The sequence below is a fragment of the Chrysoperla carnea genome, chromosome 1 (assembly GCF_905475395.1).
Source record: "Chrysoperla carnea chromosome 1, inChrCarn1.1, whole genome shotgun sequence".
Taxonomy (NCBI): domain Eukaryota; kingdom Metazoa; phylum Arthropoda; class Insecta; order Neuroptera; family Chrysopidae; genus Chrysoperla; species Chrysoperla carnea.
Window position 1 is genome coordinate 95,355,150 of NC_058337.1, and position 21,086 is coordinate 95,376,235.

The 21,086-nt window shown below is 29.5% G+C and overlaps 1 protein-coding gene across 1 annotated transcript in view; it reads right to left on the minus strand.

Moving 5' to 3' along the window:
- The window catches only part of LOC123290623 (mitoguardin), a 187,924-nt gene that overhangs the window by 715 nt on the left and 166,123 nt on the right, over window positions 1-21,086 (minus strand). Inside the window, exons 4-5 of the mRNA XM_044870878.1 lie at window positions 2,119-2,453; window positions 1,490-1,771 (exon numbers count right to left, since the gene is read on the minus strand). Coding sequence (XP_044726813.1) covers window positions 1,490-1,771; window positions 2,119-2,453 — 617 coding nt within the window. The remainder of the gene's footprint in view (window positions 1-1,489; window positions 1,772-2,118; window positions 2,454-21,086) is intronic.

Genomic DNA, 21,086 nt, shown 5'->3' on the forward strand with positions numbered 1-21,086 from the left:
TGTCAAAAAACTATTCAACCTAAGTAAATCTAATATATTTTTTCTATATCAAACAGCGCTTTTTGACTAGGATAGAAGATATGTGATATGTCTTTACTTGAATGAAATCTGCCCGAAACAAAAAAGAATCGTTTTGTAAATGAAAAGTCCTATTGATAATGACATTTTTATTTTATGAAAATAAATGTTTTTTGAAGTTGCTGTCTCAGTAATGTATGTATTACCGTGTACTAATGTATTACCGATACTCTAATTATAGTCATTTAAGTTCAACAATAAAATTGATAAACTTTGAGTTATTATATCTCATAATAATTCAAACGGTCTATCACATCCAAATTTTATCCAATTTTGAAAAACCAAATATGTAATCCTACTAAATTCGGGTCATGCTTTTCAAATTTGTCTAAAAATTAACCTAGCTTTCTTAGGTTTCAAGAATGTGAAGTCCTGGTATCGGAATCAAACATATAAGTGATACCTAGGGATAAACTGATATCACAGCTGAAAAGAATGACCCAAAATTAGAGGGTTTCAAAAAAAAATTCAATAAGGTCGAATCAAATTTGCCAGTGTTATTAAAAAAAAAAATCGATTTTTTTAACTTTATGACGTCATCAGAATCAAAAAAATTTAATTTTTCTCTATCATATCCAAATTTTATCCTATTTTGCTAAAGCAAGTATGTAATCCTACTAAATTTGGGGCATACTTTTCAAATTTGTGATGAAAATTAACCTAGCTTCCTTAGGATTCAAGAATGTGGAGCTCTGGTTGCGGAATTAAGCACATTAGTTATACCTAGCGAAAAACTAACATGACAGCTGAAAAGAATGACCCAAAATTAGTGGGTTTAAAAAAAAATTCCAATAAGATCGGATCAAATTTGCCAGTGTTACCAAAAATCGATTTTTTTAACTTTATGACGTCATTAGAATCAAAAAATTTTTATTTTGATCTATCACATCCAAATTTTATCCAATTTTGGTAAACTAAGTATGTAATCCTACTAAATTTGGGGCATAATTTTCAAATTTGTGACCAAAATTAACCTAGCTCTAATAGTTTTCAAGAAAGTGAAGTCCTGGTTCCAGAATTAAGCACATAAGTGATACCTAGCGAAAAACTGATCCAAAATTAGTGGGTTTCAAAAAAAAGTTTTCATTTCTGTGGATTCATCACGTGATTAATGAAAAAAAATCTCAAATTAAAGTGACAATTTTGTTCATTCTTGAATTCATTTTACCAAAAATTTTTGAACCTGCGATAAACCCACATTTTTAGGTCACCGGAAAATTCACAAAACGAATAGTTTGGTGTGTGTTTGTAACATGTAAATGTAATTGAATCGTATATTCGAAAATGAAACTAGCCTATTTTAATGTCTAAGTGACTGATTTTACTTTAAGGATACTCAAAGTCAAATGTGGGAAAATTTTTGTCAACAATTATTAAACAAAAATATTAAAAAAAAAAAAAAAAAATTTACCCGTTCAGCAAAAAGCAGCAGATCTGTTAAAATTTGCCTCCCATTATTGATAAACCAATATTTAACTGATGCATCCAAAAATATATATTGAAATGCTAATCGAATACAATGCATTTTACATAAAAATTCCACATCGGATCCACATCTTACATTTTCAGTTCGTATTTTTCGATAAGGTATACCAGTCTCTTCTAGTTGTTTCAGTGCACTTTGATACAGTGGTAATTTATCAATGTCTGGAAATACTTCATTGAATTCCTCAAATTCACGTAAGTCTGCAACCTAGAATTTGAAAACAATTTTATAACAACGAATAGCAAGTTTCACTCATTAATGTCCCAGGATAAATTTTCTTTCAGAAAATGGCGACACTCCCACGGTTCCTAATTGCGTTTTTGTAACAGGCAAATTACAACCAGGGAGATGGGCGTTCAATAGATTTTTAAATTAAGGGATCATGTTTTCATACGATTGATTGAAAATAATTTTGGCTGTTTTTATTTTGGCGCAGTATATGTATTTAGAAATTTTTAAGGGGGAGGGGGGCACGTAATTTAACATTAAAAAGTGTTTCTTTAAATTTTTCATTTTAAATTTTATAAACCAATTTTGAATAACTTAGTACCAACCTGGTCTTGAGCGGATGCAAATGATTCCACGCTAGAACGATTCGATGCTTCACGTTCTGTGTGAACGCTACTCACTTTTTGAATATCCGATTCACGATTAGTTACATTACTTTCTGGTCTGAATAAAACTGAGCGTTGATCTAAGAACAACAATTCGCAGTTTTCTTGTAATGCATAGCCAATATCTAAAATCTGTTGTAACGATTGACAAAATTTTGCGTCTTCAGCATCTAACAATGCCATTGCATGTTCTGATTCTTGATTTGTTATTTGTGTAGTGTATTTATGTAATGCATCTTCCCAAAAATTGATGGCCGTTTCCAACGCTTCCATTCCTGTAAATTTAAAGTAAAAATTATAATAATTAATTATTGATTCACTAATATCATTGAATTTATTGTATAATCTAGGTTTTTAATTTTTATCCGTAGCATTTGTAGCCAATACTTTATCAAGAAAATCCCTCCCTGAGAAGATTTAAAATTTAATTTTTATTTTATTTCATATTTGTTATATCGAATTTAGCGCCTACTTTCTCCGAAAATATTAGAATATTTTTTCTGCACTGTCTATAATTTTAAGGATGATAACATTTCTATAATAGGGATCAAAAAGTCCAAAACAAGAAATATAAAATTGTATGACCTAAAATTCGTTTTCGGATAAAAAAATTTAAGATTTTAAAAGTTATAAGTTTTGGACAGTAAATTTTTTGGACGGTTTATCTTTTTGACAATAAAGAGTTTAAAATTCACTTTTGAAAAAATTCCCGCCAACTCTCGTACCATTATCATTTCGAGAGTGAATTGCAAGACGGTTGAATTTTTGATATTTTTAATTAATGGGTGCGTTTGGCAGAAAAAAGCGCTTGAGAGCGCTTACTAGCGCTGAAAAACAAACTGTACAGTTTTCGGCCAGGACATGTTTGCTAACTTCAGTTGCGCTGACACAATCCGCCATTTTGCTTATTTATTTTGCAAACATTTATTTAAATAATAGCTTTATACTCCTTAAGTTGTTTGTAAAATTATATAATTAGTATATTTGTACATTATTTAATATATTATTCATTATTGGTAAATTTTTAATATGAATAATTTACAAACATATATTTAAATTAGGTTAGGTTCCCCGGTTAAAGCTAACTTAGCGTCCTAGAGGAAAATAGCATTTACTATTTGACAGCGCTTACCGTTTAACAATCGCCATTTTGATTACAAGCGCTTCCTAGTGCTTTTTTCTGCCAAACGCAGCCAATATTATTAATCAGGGATGAAGTGCGTCTTGCACCTTGCGCAGTTACACTGACGCGAGATGAGTGTTATAAGAGAAAACAAATTTTCTGTCTGCTAAATTCAAATTTCGTTTATTCATATAAAAATTAAATAATTTTAATTAACATGCTTCTAAAGTCTGTACTATTTAATATCTCGAAAATTCACTCGTTCTCCTTAAATAATCTGCACGTCTACGTCTGCTTGATTATTTTGACAAAAGTAATCAATTGTCATTATAATTTACCTACTTGCATGAGACATGCGGGGGCAGATTGATAATTACATTCAATGTTAGGCAGAACTACAAATGGAGTTTTTGATAAACGATCATCGCCCAAACGTATAATGAGAGTCATTAATTTATTATTTATATTTATATATGTGTATACTTAATATTAATAATGGCATCATGACCTTGGCCGAAATTTCGAGATCAAAACATTAAACTATAATAACAATGAAATGATGAACAATATTATTATCAAGCTAAATACTTATGTACTCAGATGATTATTACATATTACTAGAGTAAATAAATTAATAAAATTTTACAGGACATTTATACATGAAATCATATCATTAACAAATTCTTTTCAATTTGCGTTTCTCGGATAAGAAAACTTTTTTAATTTTGCTACCAATAAAATTTACATTAACAATGCAAAAGTTTTTTTTTTTAATTTGGTGCACATAAAAAATGGTTTTAACGCTACACGATCTTTACAGATATGATAACGGACTCGATAGACGTTGTTCTGTGGAAACGTACCTCCAATCCATAATACCTTTACTATGCTTAGCTAGCTAGCTAAACCCATCTCCCTTAGCCTAATCCGCTAAACCCATTCCGAGTCACCCGTTCCGCTAAACTCCATTCTATCCTGCTAAACCTAAATTTTACTCCTATCTATTGGACAGGCCACGACCTGACCTTCGACTTTTAGCTTGGCCCTCAGCCTGACAACAATACCTGAATGATAATAAATAATACCTCAATACTATTAAAACTACGTAGAGCATATGATGTTGTAATATAAAGTTATAAATGATTTATATGCGCTTCCACCATTTAATGAAATTTAATTTTTTTCGTGTGGAACTTTCACAAATAGTTTTAGTGGACCGAATGGTTAATCTAAAACCATTATCGGATCCACTTGAATACACACAAGAATTTAATCAAAATCGGTCCCTACATTTGAGAGGGGTACAGTCACTAACATCTACACACTCGAAATATATATAATAGTTATGTCATAGATGAATTGCCGAACAGGGGCGTAGCTACCGCCGTATTTGCCGTATCAATTATACGGGGCCCCCGGGCCACGGGGGCCCCCAAAGTATGTAAGGAAAAAGAATAAAAACTTTCTAATTTATTTTATTTTACAAATGACAAAATTCTATAATAATTTAATAATCTAATTTAATTATAATAATTTAATAATCTAATATTTAATAGTTTGCTAAATGAATCCAAAGATTTATCAAAAAAGTGGGGGGTAACAACTGTTTTTAAAAACAGTAGGCGAAAGATAACGAAGCGTTTTTTTGATGAGTTATCACAAGATGAGAGAATTTCCGACCCGGAATCCTATTTCAAAGTCAATGTATACTATTGCTGTTTAGATATATTAATTTCTCAAACTAAAGAAAGATTTCAGAGCCTTTGCAACCTGAGTAGTATATTCGAAATATTACAACCGGAGAAACTCCTATCTTCTTCAAGCGAAGAGATATTAAACGCTTCCGGAAAACTGTCTGCTATATACAGTAAAGACATCTCACTTAATCTTTGTGACCAATTAAAGGCTCTAAAAACATGCTTAAATTCTGAAATTAAAAAAATTTATTCCATTAAAGAACTCATTGAATTATTGCTAGTAAAATTCAATAGTCTTGCATCCAGGTTTCCCGAGGTAATCACAGCATGCTTTTTATTCTTGACCCTTCCAGTTACAACCGCAACGGCAGAAAGAAGTTTTTCAAAATTAAAACTAATAAAAAATTACTTAAGAACTTCGATGGGACAAGAACGGCTGTCAGACATCTCACTATTGTCCATAGAGGCAGAAACTTTAGAAAAACTAAAATCATCATCAGCCATAAATGATTTAATAAATCAGTTTGCCGATAAAAAGGCAAGGAGAGTGAATATTTAAAATTCGATTTTTATTTGTAAAATGGGTAAATTATGTGATAAATAAATGTTACTTCTCACAATTTTTTTTTCTTTTGTGAAAAATCTTTACCTCCATATAAGGGCCTCAAAAAAAATTTTTATATGGGGCCCCGACAAGGCACGCTACGCCACTGTTGCCGAATCAGCTGTTTTTGTTCATAACTATTAGTTGTTTGACAAAACAGTTCCGTTATGCAAAACAGCTGAAAGAGATTGGTTTTTCAGAATTACTGAAATTTAACATGCAAAATTGCATAAATATTTTGAATTTATCAATGTAGCGGGTCATCGGTTAGAAGTTATGTAAAACATTCAAAATGATATCAGGTAAGATATAGTTTGTCATAGTGATTCTTATTTTTTATTGTTCGTATGCAAGATCAATGAGATCCATGGTTACCATCCCGTATATATTACTTTGCTTACAAAAACAGCCAATTGCCCTCAGAAAGTAGATTTAAACGCGTCAATTAGTCGTTGTCATTTCTTCTCCATATTTCAACATTAAAATATATGACCAACCTCATACAAGTTTAAAGTTGCGGATTGAAGGGTTAGAATTCAAGACTATCCCGCTAAAGATAAGACAAATGGTTACTTATTTCATTTGTACATCGATTTACGATATGTAATTAGAATACATTAATAAAAAAAGCCTTATTTCCTTAAATAACAATTATTCAATTGTGCAAAAAACGAAATTTTCAAATCAAAAACAACTATCTTAATAAATTTCACTAATAACATAATGATGTAATAATTTATTTTTTATCCATTAATTTGATGCACCCAAATAATGACACTATTTATAGAAAATGTTGTATAAGGTCAAATAACTTTATTATGTATTAGTTTAGTTTAATTACATGGCAACCATACTTTATATTTAGTTATTTCATTTCATTGATTACCTTTTGTGATGTGAAGTGAATCAATCAAATAAACAATTATATTGATTTGAATTTTAGTAGATAATTCTAGAATTGATAAAAACCGTGAAAAGATAGCTGGCAAAAGGATCTCGCATGATTAGATAGGAAAATGAGTTTCTGTGAAACTTTTCAAATCATCCTCAAAGTTTTCATCGGATCGTCCTGATCAAGAGCTCTTACGGCCACAAAATTTTGTAATGAGTCGTTTTCGAGCTACGGCTGATCAAAGCTACTCAAATATTATAGTTATGGATACGTAATTGAAACATCAAAGAATCTGCACCTTTTATGTTCAGGGAAAATAATTTCAAATACCTTTGAAAAAAACCCCTACATGTTCCGGCATACATACTATTTTCAACCTCCTACTCGAAAAAAGTCATTAAAAAAAACTGTAAAATTGGGCATAAAGGGCTATATTTGGGCCCCACGACCTTTTAATTAACCTTTAGTTAACGGAAAATTGTGCTTAAGTACTTTACCTACAACTTTTGTCTGAAGACTTTTTGGATCTCATTTGGTATAATTTAATTTCTGCCCTTTGTGTTTAATAAAAGATCCTTTGAAAAGTATTTTTTGTTTTAAAAGTGCTTCAATTTTTACAACTATGATGATTAATTGTATAAAAGTCATTCCCAACTTCTTACACTCTCACCTTTAAACTATATAAAATTTTTAATTAAAAGATTCTATAAATATTGATTACCTTATATGAATGAATAAATATTTAAATGACGTCATTTTAAACAAGTGAGTAAAACATCTAAATTACATCATAGCATAGCAGTATTTATCATGATCTGTGTGCATTTAAGCGTTAGCATTATTACCATTTATTTAAAATATGCATTGAACAGGCTCGATATAACACACATAGCAAATTCTAACAGTCTATTTATTTATATTGACTGAGTTTAGAAATATGTAAGATATATCAGATATTATTATCCTTTTCTACTTCTGTATTTTTTGTTGTTGAAAGTATCACTATAGTAGGGGAGCCGAAGAGGGGATTTCCTTAGTACCTCCACCATATCTTAACCTGACGCGCTTGAGTTAATTCACCTATCGCAATTTTGTTTTTACTAATCTGACCGTCTGCCCTACGCGGGTCCCCCCATATTTAGGGTACTACCATTTGGTTGAGGTACTAAGGAAGGTCCAAGGAACCTCCCCATATCGAGTTGGAGTCAGTTTTGGTATCCAAATTCTAACAATTAAATACATTTAGACATAGAGAAAAATTTTAAATTACAGTGCTGGTATAAAAGAAAATTTATTGATAGGTACTTCTTTTTCCAAAATTGGCCAGATTTCACAAAATTGAATGCAAAAACAATTAGTGATGGAACATCGAAATCAATTTCTAATGAATGTATACAAACAACTTTCTAGTTTATTTAAAAATTTGCATCAAGCTCCGATCACTGTAGATTTTGGACCGACACTCACCAAAGCTGGTGTCAGTAGACTGATATTTTGAAAATGGAAAATTTCATAAAAATAAATTAGCTGGATCCATAACCCTGGAAAGGGCAGCTCTCTAAATATTGCTGTTATTCAGTATTATATTTAGACCGTGGGACACCATAGGTTTTTTTAAATGATAAATACTTGAAACTTCGTGAGTGGCTTCTTTTTGACGGGTCTATCAAACAAACTTTTCTCTACGATTTTTTTCGAAAAGGCTGCGTTTTCAAATGAGCATGATCACGTCATATTTGAATTATCGTTCTGGAAAACGCAGCAGGGGATTTGTCGGACACTATAACCACATTATTACAATAATAATATTCTACCCAAAAATTTCCCCAAAACAAATTTTTGGTTAACCAAAAACCAGAAAATGTATGATGATTATAAAAAATGAGCACTATAAAATCCAATTTATGATTTTGAAAATTAAATTGATAGCTTTTTTTTTCAGATGCAGAATCTTCGTGTACCTAAATATTCATTAAACAGAGTTGATAGATCTAAGCATTTCACAAAATAAATTACTAACGAAATTTTTTAGTTACCTAATCTCCGGTCGCATATTCAAATTACCAATTGATTGAACATAGTAAAGAGGTGTATATTTTATTTTGACCGGACATCATAAATTTAATGAAAATATATACGTTTTTTATTGAAATAAATTACACGTTTAAAAATACAAATTAGAAAGTAAATAATTTATAGGTATTTATGGATTAAATAAAACTTTGATTGTTTTTTTGTATAAAAATATGATTTGTTATCACCTTGATATATATGTTTACACCTTGAATTTTTTTAGAAAATAATGGCCTTATTGAATATTACGTGTAATAATTTTATTATAGAAAATATAAATGGCATACGTATTTTATTAAGGTTAAAACACTTTTCTATTTCAATTATATTGAAGAGAAGACGATTTCTTAGATGCCATAATATTAGTCATGCCACAAGAGACGAAAGAAACAAGATGATAATAGGAATCGTGATTTTCGATAATTATGCGATAGACAGATAGCAGATATTCGAAAGACAGACGATAAATATTCGCAAAAAATTATCCTTCTTAAGGCTTAGAATCAAATACGAAAGTTTTATCATGAATTCAATTGTTTTTGGAGTCGATAGTTTGATATACAGGGTTGTTAAATGAGATATTACCAAGTAAATGGTAAATATTTTGTTCAAAAAGCTGTTACCACTTAAATGTGTAAGACATCTGTGTATTTCAAAAACATAATACACGATAAGAGTCTACCCATTGAAGTGGTAACATATTTTCAGAAATGAGATTTAGCTTTTGGTAGAAAATAAAGAATTTCAATTGTTCACAGGGCTCAGAAGCTAAAACAAAAGGGTTTCTGTGGCAAGTCCATTGTTGTTGTCAACTCTGAAAATCTTGTTTGGGAATCAAGCTTTAATCGTAATATTATAAGCCAATGACGTTAAATGCAATATAAAATTTCCTCAAATTGCTTGCCTTAAAGTCTGGATATATTTTATAACCGTGAAAGTTTGAATGGATGGATGGATGAATGTTTGTTACTCTTTCATGAAAGAACTAGAGAACAAATTTGGATGAAATTTTGCACAGGGACAGTTTATAGTCTGGAATAACACGTACGCTATACAGGCTTTTTATCCCGGTAAAATGTATGGTTCCGGTTGGATAGATTTGTTTGAATTTTTCGTAGGGGTCAGAAAATGACATAGGCTAATTTTTATCTCGGAAAAATATACGGTTTCTATAAGATAGCAATTTACACAGTAACGATAGAAACTCTCAAAATCTCTTTCAATCGCGGGTAGCCACTCACATTTAATCTCGGGTAACACCGCGGAGCGCAGCTAGTAAATAATATATATGTATAAAGAAATTTCACAAGTCATCACCAAAAAAATTAATTTAGTAGCTCTATATACATGTGTTGTATGAAGAATCTGTTTCATTTACAAATTCATATCATAATTTATATTTTATCTTGATAAAAAAAAAATTTAATGGAAACATAAATAAAATAGTCACGTTCATCCTATTTTCGTTACAATAAACTCTGGCACAGTAAGTAATAGTCATGGTACAATTTTTGTTTGTAGTTTATAAATTATATTAAATATGCATAACCCAGTTTGATACGGCAAAGGTCTTGTAGGCTCGCTCCATTACATAATACTTATTCAAGAATGATTCATGTCAAATTAAGGATGTAAGTACACAAAGATGGACCATTTTCATCGATCAGAGTAAAAATTCTAACTGAGTACCTAAATTAAATTCAAAATATTAAAAAAAAAAAATGGATTTAAAGTGTGTCCAAAAAATGCCGCTCTTGAAGCAAAATAGTTGTATTCGAGAAATTTCTGTATATTTTAATGCTCCCTAAAATATTTGTTCACTTATTGATTACAATAGTCCACTCTGTAGAAGAATAAGAAGACTAAACTTATTTTGACGGTATTTTTGTCTAAAGGTACAAAAACAGTTTCCAAGAAAGAATATGTAAAAAAAGGTGATTCCATTAAAAAAAAAATAACAAAGTTGGCATCTATTTGACCATGAAAACGGGAACTATAAAAAACCAAATACATACTGTATTTTCATTTCTCTCGAAAATGAGCAGATATCTGATTTTTCGTTTTATGAATTAAAATTTTCCACTTCGTTTTGTAAATACGAGGGCAGATACTTTTTGAAAAATTATCGAGTATAGGTAAAAAGACAAAAATTAAAACATTTTATTGATTCGTATGTTAAGCTCGTTTCATACTACACTATAATACAATGCCTTTTATATATTCCATTACAACATTTTTACTTAAATTGACAACAATTATCAGAATTACATAATTAAAACATTCTATAAATATAAAATTGATTCATGCAACGACTAATTTGGTTAATTAGATATTTGCACACATAAATTATTTACATTTAGATTTTAGATTACATCATTAGTACAAAAAACACTTTATAGATGGAGAGTAGTTAGTTTTTTGGTATTAACAATTAGTTGGTTTATCTGCCAAATCGTTTAGGCCATTTTTATATTTTTATTAAAAAGGGGATATATGCGTACACCCGAAGCATGCGCACATTTAGTTAATAAAAAAGTAACTAGCTGTAACTCGGAAAAAAAGGATTTTACTTAAAAAGATATAAACTAAAATTGAAGAACTCAAAAGAGATAAATGATAGATACTTTAAGTTTGAATGTTGTTCCAAAACCGGATACATTCGGCACAAATCTGAATAAAAATACTTTATATTATGATTAGAGCAGTAACTTATGGTACTAGCTTCTTTTACTAAATGTTATTTTTAAAGGAATATAGCGCAGGCTTTTCTATTTTAACAGGAAAGTCATTGAGATTAGTAACACATAAAAATATCAATTTTTGACTTAAGTAGAAAATGTTTAGTGCAATAAAAGCACGGTGTTTTGAATAGTATATTACACTGCAAAAGAGCAGACATCATTTTATATTTACAAGAATATCAAGTGTTGCAAGCAGCTAGTCGATGTTGTTTCTACTTAGCTACATACATTTGAAAATTCTCAAATCCATTTACATTCCAGTGCCTGGTAAATATTTTCTTTAATTTAATATTAGGGTCGATCATAATCCTAATAAAAGTTACGAAATCTAAGTACAATAAATTTGCAGTAACCTTATCAGTTCAAATGAATCAAAATATGCAAAAAATAAAATGAAGTAATTATAAGTTTACTATTCTACTACATGAACCATTAACCTTAATAACATAAACATACATCCATGTAAAAAAAGATTTAATAAAATTTTTAATGATAAAATAACATAATATTAATTTAAATCTGTCAATTGGTTTTTCCGATTTAACAAAACCTTGACACATTTCATTAAAAAGACATATGAAAGAAGAAGCATGAAAAGATTTACCGGATGTATTAACCCTTTTTTCCTAATTGTTTCCAAATTAATGCTTATCTGTTGACATTTAAACTAATTAAAATTGAGTCTGTTCTTTAATTAAAATCATAGAGTAGCTAGTAAATTTATTAAGAAAGACTATTAAAATTCGTAATTTCATTTTCTACTATTGAGATTAAAGTGGCATTTTCAAAAATATAAACGATTGTGTAAAAAAATTAAATCTCGTGAGTCCTCATTTAACATTTCTTACTTTCTTTCATTTTTTCTTAGAACCTGTAAAATCAAGTTGGTTGTACGGAGTAGTTCTCCAGTCCAAGCTATCGTTGTAAAATAAGAACCCAGATAGATACATTCATTAAAAAAATCGCTTTTCTAAACCGCCAAAATACATCGTTACTAACAAACATACTTGCTCTAATTTGAACTTCTTGAGTGTTTAAATTTATCAAATTGCCTTAAAAACGAAAATTTACTGTAAAATTGCTGTACAATTCTCGCCTCTTTTGAAATTCAACCAAAGCCCTGTCCATAATTACTAGATACTGCCACTTGAAATGTTTCCCGACCAGATAATAAAGTAGTAATACTTTTGGCAGATTCATCTGCTGTTAGCCTTCTCTTCCGTATCCTCTTTGTATCCCTTTCATATTCTTTGACAATTGCGAGTTCCAAGGCTGTTCATTTATATTAAAATTTCCTTTTCTACTGAAATTATGTGAATTCGACTGTCATGCATTTAAATGGCTGCACATATCAATGTCAATATCAACGGATTGTAATTTTTTGCATACTTACACAATAATTAATTTTATGTGTGCCTAATGGATAATCTGCCTTTGCCGATAACTTCCTCACAACTGAGCTTTAACCAAGAGAGTAAAAGATATTTTTAACTTCAAATTGATCAAGGAATATGCGCTTTAAATTTGTGTATGTACTCACGACACCCTATATAGAAAATTCAATTAATAATAGTTAATGTTTTAAGACGGGAAAAATTAATTGATTGGCATGTGATATTATCACGTTCATATTCAAGAGATGAACAACAGTTGATTTGTTTACGAAATAACAACGGAGTACTTAAACTGTTTATTATAAATTATAAAAAAAAATAATATTAATTATTTATAATAATAATTAATTGTTCATACAAACTATTATTTATATAAATATTTGTTTAGTGTATGTGGTGTATTCATGAACATAATTTGGCCATTTTCGACCACCGCCTAGGAAAGTCAAATGGATTAGGAAAAATTAAACTTTTTTGTTTATATTTAAACAAAACATCATATTTATTGAGGATCCGTCTATATATTGAGCGGCGGCGTGATGACCCATTAGCCTACTGTTTTCTAAGCAGGTGCTGTCTTAGCAAATTATGTGATTATTTGACCAGAATTTTACCATATGATATTGATTCAATAGTCTTATTTTAGTATTTTTCATAAAATTAATGTGAAAAAGTTTAAAACTTCTATATAATTACACCTATAAACTATGACTACCCCAATACACCTACAACGTCAGTAGAATGTAGGTCAGGTCGCATAGTATTAGTTAAAATAAAATGAGATAAAACAATATATATAACGTAAACGTGTTTGTTAGCTATACGATGTTGAAATATATTCTCCATATTACCAGGGCATTCCAGAAAAATTTATTTACACCAACAAACAGTGTGAACAGGAGCTAATCGAGAATTTCATATAGGTGGGCAACCCTTAGCTCTTTTTGCGCACATTGTAAAAAAACTAAACTACTAAAATCGATTTCTTTAAAATTATTTTAAGTCCGCGGAAAAAGTCCCCCTCTGCCTCCCCCTAAAGGGGCTGCATGAGCGTTATTGTAGCAAAATGTTTCGTATCATAGTCCTCTTGCATTTATTAAAATTTCAATTTCCCTTCTTTTTCTGAACCGTTTAATTCTATTCTGTCTAAATAAAATTTTCGTACGTATCTTTTTTGCTGACTTAAATTTTAACTAGCTTCTGTACTATAATTACAGACATAAATATTTATCTTCTATTTAAATATTAAACCATAATTTTTACGAAAATATAGACTTATACACTTTATCGAAGGTCAACCGGGAGGTAGTATTTTTGAAGTATCCGTCTTTTAGTTCCTATAGAACACTATTTAAATGCTAAGGTTTGGTAACCGGTTTGTTCAAGAGTTTTTCCTCACGAATACAACGGAAAACGCGCTAAGACTTTTTTCGCAGACTTACAATTATTTAAAAGTTATCGCGCTTATTTCCAAAAACTTTCCAAATTAAGTTTGAGAAATCTGAAAATCTAGGAATATCCGGAATTTAATTGGTTTTTTTAGAATTAATGTCAAGAAAATGCTTGTTCGAGTTACAACTTCCCAGTTCCACATCTTTCTAGTTATTGATGAATGTTACAATAAAACATATCGGCGTGAACAATGAAATATCAGGGATTTTAGTGGTTGTTTAAACTTCTCTGCACCTGTACACTCCCACAAAATATGAAAGAATAACAATCTCATTGCAATAAAAATCATCTTACAATAACCAGGACTTGATGAGAGGCAAATATGACCTAATTGATGTTCGCGAGTTTTTTTATTAAATAAATGACATAACTTCTTTAAAAAAAAATAATAGTATCCAGTGCCAGAGTGATTATCAAAGTACGACATGACTCTTCGTATGACCTGCATTGATTGATATAATATAATTATTTATTAAACAAGACACATTCTTTAAATTCACGAACTAATTATATTAAATATTTTTAATCATTTTTTAAAATTACTTCGATAAAAATTTCCATAATAATTGATAAATTAATAAAAATGATTAAATGTTGATTAGTCGTAATAGTCACATCTATTTTAGTACTCTGTAGTAATTGTAAAGCCGTTACAGCTACAATTAAACGTTTTTTAGATATTCGAACTTTGAAAAAAAAGTACTTGAACCCGATTGCAGTGCCATCACTCGGATCGAATTTTGAATCGTATCTCTCCAGAGACCCACCTAAACACATACAGAAAATTTCACCAAAATCGATCAAGTTCATAATAAATGATTCACCGTCCACGGAAATGTTAATATAGAGTTCTTCATGAATGAATCAGTAGTTATAACCTTGATAGTTTTTAAGACATTATACAGCATACCTATTACTATACCGATAAAATTCATCATTATTCGGAGAAAAAATTTTACGCACACATTTTTAACAAGAAAATGCGTATTTTAATTACACACATCCAGATACTCATTATAAGAAACACAATGGTGTGAATTCTGATTATACCTAACAATCAGTAAGCTACAATACATAGCCAGGTAATGGAGTAAATAAGGGTGCTTCAACATTAACGGCATAATTTATTACTAGTTAAAAGTAAAGAAATTTGGGGGATTAAGAAATTTCATATATTAATTATTAAAAAATTAAACGTAAAAATCAAATCTATTAAAAAGGACTTTAGCTCAAAGCATTTGTTCCCAAACTAAAATCCTTTTCCATCGAATTTATTAAAATTATGAAAAAGTTATTTCTTATAAAGCATTTTCCAGATGAACAAACAGGTCAAATTTGAGGAAATTGTTATTGTTATTTTTTTCCGGATCAGTCCTTCTATTTATCTAAATGGACTGGCGTATTACAATATTATAACGGGCAAATTTTAACTTGTCAACCTACTAAAAGCGTGTTTAAAAGAGGAATCTTCTTAACCTTTTCGGTATAACGAACATTAATTCGAACTATGTATATTATGTATTACTTTTACTAAAAGCTAAATATATTAAACCACCCAGTACGTAAATATTATATATTAATATTAAATTTAAAAATAAAAATAAAACTTACTAGTACATAAAATTAGATTTACCACAAATAGTTTATCTACGAAAAACCGCAATGGTTCTGAATAAATGTAATAATGATATTGATTCACTGTTATGTCGTAGTGACATCAAAGAGTAATCGTATTAATATTCATACTATGAATTGGATTATCAAAGACCTTGGTAGTATTTTTATTTCAATTATAACTAATACTATCAAATTTTAAGGGCAATTATTGTTTATTGGAGCAACAATTTTGGTATCTGCTTTTGAATTGTTTTTCGTAGTAGGAAAAGATTGTGACTAGATATGCTAATCGTCCCGAATTTTGAGGAAATATTCCGGACTCGAAAACATTTTATCTCATTTCTTAAAGAGGTCATTTCTCGGAGTGAATTTCTAAAGGAAAAACAGTTACGTTTCTATAAAATATCTACTAAATTCTTTCTTTCCTCTCATGAACACAATGTTCCATTTATATTTTAAGTATTAAAATTGGTATCCAATTTCTGTTCATAAAAATAAATATTGTACACTAATCAATAAAGGAAAATCAACCAAACAAATTTTTTCCAAGCAAAGCAAACGTTGATCTTAAGGGTGCGAACTAAGCGAAAATAAGCGGGTTGAAGGATAGCATGTGGGTCTCTAAAATTGGCTCTCTAAATGAATCAACGATTCACTAAATGGAATAATAAATTTATGGAATACATTGAAATGAATCATTACCACAAGCGAAGTCGTGGACAAAAGCTTATAATTTATATACGTACAAATTTACTTAAAAATATATTGCTGTGTTTTTTCGCCCAAAATAGGTTTATGCATAAACATTCCAAAAAACATAATTTTTTTAAGGTTTTTTTTCTTCAAAATTCTATGATATAATATATTATGAGCAAAATATTTTTTTATAATTTTCATGGCGGCCTGTTTTAAGTTCGTTCTTTCATATAATATGTTGTTATAACAGCAATAACAATACATACTCTGTCAAAAATTTCAACTGTCTTACTATTGCGGTCTTATGAGATAAAGTCCGCTGACATGCAGATGGACAGCCGAACCTTAGTAATAGACAGCGTTCCCCTTGGCTACTCTTCCGGTACGGAACCCTAAAAAGGACTCTTTGACAGTACTATTACTATAATTTGTATGTTAAGAAATTTTCAGAGTTTTACTCCTGATATTCGAAACATTCTATTTCCCTATAATCTTATAGCAAAGATAATGGCAGCTTAAGCAAATACAAAATATATTTTAACTCTTTCTAATTATGAACAGAATGCTATTATGAACAGAATGTTTCAATTTCTAATGGTAATACATAAATTAAAACGGATATGACATCAATTTAAATTGAATTATTAATTTAATTCATTTTTGTTTTTCTTATTAATTTCTTGATTAAAATATTACATGTAATTTGTCATACTTCTGCTTGTTCTTCTTTGCTTGTATATAAAATATAAGTTGAGCTGATAGAACCCTGTATTACCATTATGAATGTATATTTCATTCATTAATAAACGCTACGTTTTTGATTAAGATATATACACAAGACTCAAGAGCATCGTATTTGTTAATTAATGTTAATTGGACAAAGTTATTTAGTTAATTTTGTGTTGGAGATTATTTACTTTTTTAAATTAAGTTTGCATTTTATTAATTAAATGTTTTTTACCCTTGCATTCATGATGCGTCTTTTTGTCATAAAGTATAATAGTCTCTTGTTGTATGTTCTGTTTATTGAAGTGCGTTTTGATACAAAATCTTTTTGGGTTTTCCGTTAATCCACACACTTGTAGTGATTGTCCCTGTTTCTTGCTGACGAACATTTCAAATGCGAATTGCACCGAAAACTGCAAGCGCTTAAATTCGAATGGCAAGTCCACAGGAACTAAATTTATTAAAACTAATTTTCCAATTTAATTATAACAGTTTTTGACAATTAATTGTTCAATGGGTATGTGTACATGATAACGTCAAGTGCAAACCCGCTCAAGGTTTCATAAGACCCTCAAAAGACGTCAAAAGATCCTATCAAAGTTTATCAAAATTTGATCAATAGTTAGGAACGAATAGAGGGCATATAAACATATTAATTTAAAACTCCCATTTTTTTCACTTCCAACTGGTCGATTCTGGTAGCTGACAACAGTTTTTAAATCAAAACTTACTATTACTACTAACTTTTCCGTTTTTTCATATTTTTGCCAACGCTGCTGTAAATTATAGATTTGGAAAATTATTACTTTAAAAAAATGTTAATTTTCATTAAAACTAGTATTTACGTTCGTTAAAAGTCAAAATATTAAAGAAATTTTCCAATTTCGTATTGGACATTTATTTATCTGTTACTAGTTGCAATAATTCTGTAATTTAAAGAATTTAATTTAATTACACGATGGATAACGAAAAATTTTATGAATACTTGAATGAAGAATATTGCAGCTGTGTGTGTGTATTGAGAATATGTATGGATTAAATGTCTAAGTATTGTGCACAATTGTCACAAGAGTTTGTTTTTATGGAGTGATCTACCTTAACAAATAAACTATAGCCGACAAACCAACTGTATATCTAGCTTAAATGCAAATTTATAGATCTGATATGTATATTTAAAAAAAGTATAAAATACTACAATCATAATATGCGAATCATACTAACTCAATACCGGCTAATCGATCTACATAAATATTTTATATTGATGAGTCTGTAGATAAAAATAAACAATTTAATGCCATTTACAATTTTACAACATCTTACGTTTAATTCTAAAATATGTAGATACAGGTGATTCAGTGATACACACAATTTATTTCAGTAATCTTAATTATACGTACAAGTAGCTTGGTTAAAATTCGAGCCTTGTAATTTCAAGAGAAAAATTCGTAATAGTATATGAGTTAGAAAAATTATATAAGTTTGCACCCTCACGGGTAAACAGTGATGTTTACGAAAAAATGTTTCAAACAAAAGTTGTTTATTTTTTTATAAAGAACATTTTTTACATTTAAACTTTTGTTCTATTTCTAACGGTTTACAAGATGGGCTCTACGGATCCAAAACCCAATTGACTTATGATGCCCATTTACGAACTCGGCCTCATTTTTGATGTCTTGAACACGCTGTTTTCAGCTTGATAACATTTTTCGTTTTTGAGTTATTGTGTTGACAGGCAGACGGACAGACAACCGGAAATAGACTAATTAGGTGATTTTATAAACACCTTTACCAAATTTTTTTTCGTAGCATCAATATTTTTAAGCGTTACAAACTTGGGGCTAAACTTAATATAGGTACTATGGCATATTTCATATATATACATGGTACATATACAACAGACAGAAACGCAACTTTTTGTGTAGCCCAGATCACTTAAAAATGAATGAATTCTTGGTATTTTTGAATGAACTACATTTATCGGTGTAATACTCGTACATGTGCCAGGTCATTCGTGTACTCATTTTACAACATTACTGGTTGTGTAATATTTATTCTGTCTATCATGTAAAAGGATAGGTAACAACTATACAATTGAATGCAATTACATCCAGGTATGTTACCATTATACCCAGTAAAATTCAGTTACATAAAATGCATTTAGTGTACCTACTCTTGTAGTTGTATGTGGATCTCGTTCCATAATTTTTATTTCATTTCTTATTTCATGTTTTATGAAATAAATATGAATAAACAAACAACCCTATGGATATAGTGCATACATAGATGTTTTACAGGATGTTTTAAAATAGTTTAAGAATATCATATAGCTAAACTAGTTATACCCCCGAGTGGTATTATTATTAATCAAACCGATTTAAAACTGTAGGTAAGGTAGGTACTAACTGTTTTTAAAAGTATAAGTGCATATAATAATATGAATATGATTTAGTGATTAGATTTAGTTAGAATTTTCATTTTATAGTGTGATAACTGGTAAAGTACGAAGAAAGAATATATATAGCTTCCAGTACAAAAATTTACGAAAATATATTTTGAAAAATGGAAAATAAGAGTCTGGGAAAATCGGATTCACTTAGAATCAGAATATTTTTAATTTTAAATACTTTCTTAAAGTAACACCAAAGCAATTCGGTTCAAAGCTACGGTTAAAGACTTGCGTAGACGGATTACAATTCAACAACACAGACGCAGGATACTTTAGCCGCCATTAGCTGGTGAAATCAGTATTTCAGTTAACTTTCAGTATTGTTTTCTATTAAAAAAATCGTAAGTTTAACTCCCTATATCTGTTGTAACAAACGATTAGAACAAGTTTCCTTTAGTACGTCCAGATAACGCGAAAAATTTCTAGCCGTAGTGATCAAATGATATCGATTGTGGTAAAATCAAAATATACCGGTTTTTGAGCATTTGCATATCGAATTAAAGCTATGCTTGGAAGTTTTTCGATTCAAAACTTGGCCAATTTTTGTGTGTACATTGAATTACTTATTTAAATTTGTTAGAAAATAGTATTAAATTTTCAATGTAAAGCATATAGGCAATTATATTAAAATAGCTTGTCGTAACCATGGTAACTCCCTGAGATAAAAATCATGCACGGAGTGAATATGCAGTTATCAAGGATGCCAACTATAATTTCAATGCTTTCTAGAAAAGACTTTTCGTTATAACTAGTTCGAAAGTCTTTCAAATATTACAAATATTATTTTTCTACCGCTAAAGGTCATCGTTTGATCTGGCCAAAAATTCTGTCCAAGCATATATACACACGCAAAACAAGCTTTGACGTTAAAAGATTTGGTTTTCTTGTGAAACTTTCGAAACTTGTGAAACAGCGTAGTTTGTACCTTCTTAATATGTTTATATTATTTGGTACACATAGTATTTAAATATAAAATTATTGTATATAATATTTCATAGCTTTAATATATTTTAAAACATGATAAATGAAATTATTGTAATTGAATTTGAAAATATAAATGATAAATATTAACAAGTCCATTTATTTGTATGCATGAATGATTAATTTGAAAATTTGCAAAAAAAAAGAAGATATTGTATTCAATATTTTATTTTCAAAACTGTCTTGATCAATGAATTAAATTAAACGAACTTTATTCAGTTCATAATTCAATAGTGTGATTTTCAATAAGCACGGAGCCTGAGGGGCCAGACAGTGCTGAAGACAACCTCCCCCAGAAATTCAAAGAATCTAGTAGAAACCCCATGGAAAACTCGTAAAAATGTCAATGATTCATGTGCGTAATTAAAAACAAGTTTTCTATTTGATTTATCAGAGTAGATATATAAATGTTGTAAACTTCACTTTTGGAACTTGGGTAATTAATTTCAAGTAACACCTCAGCCCT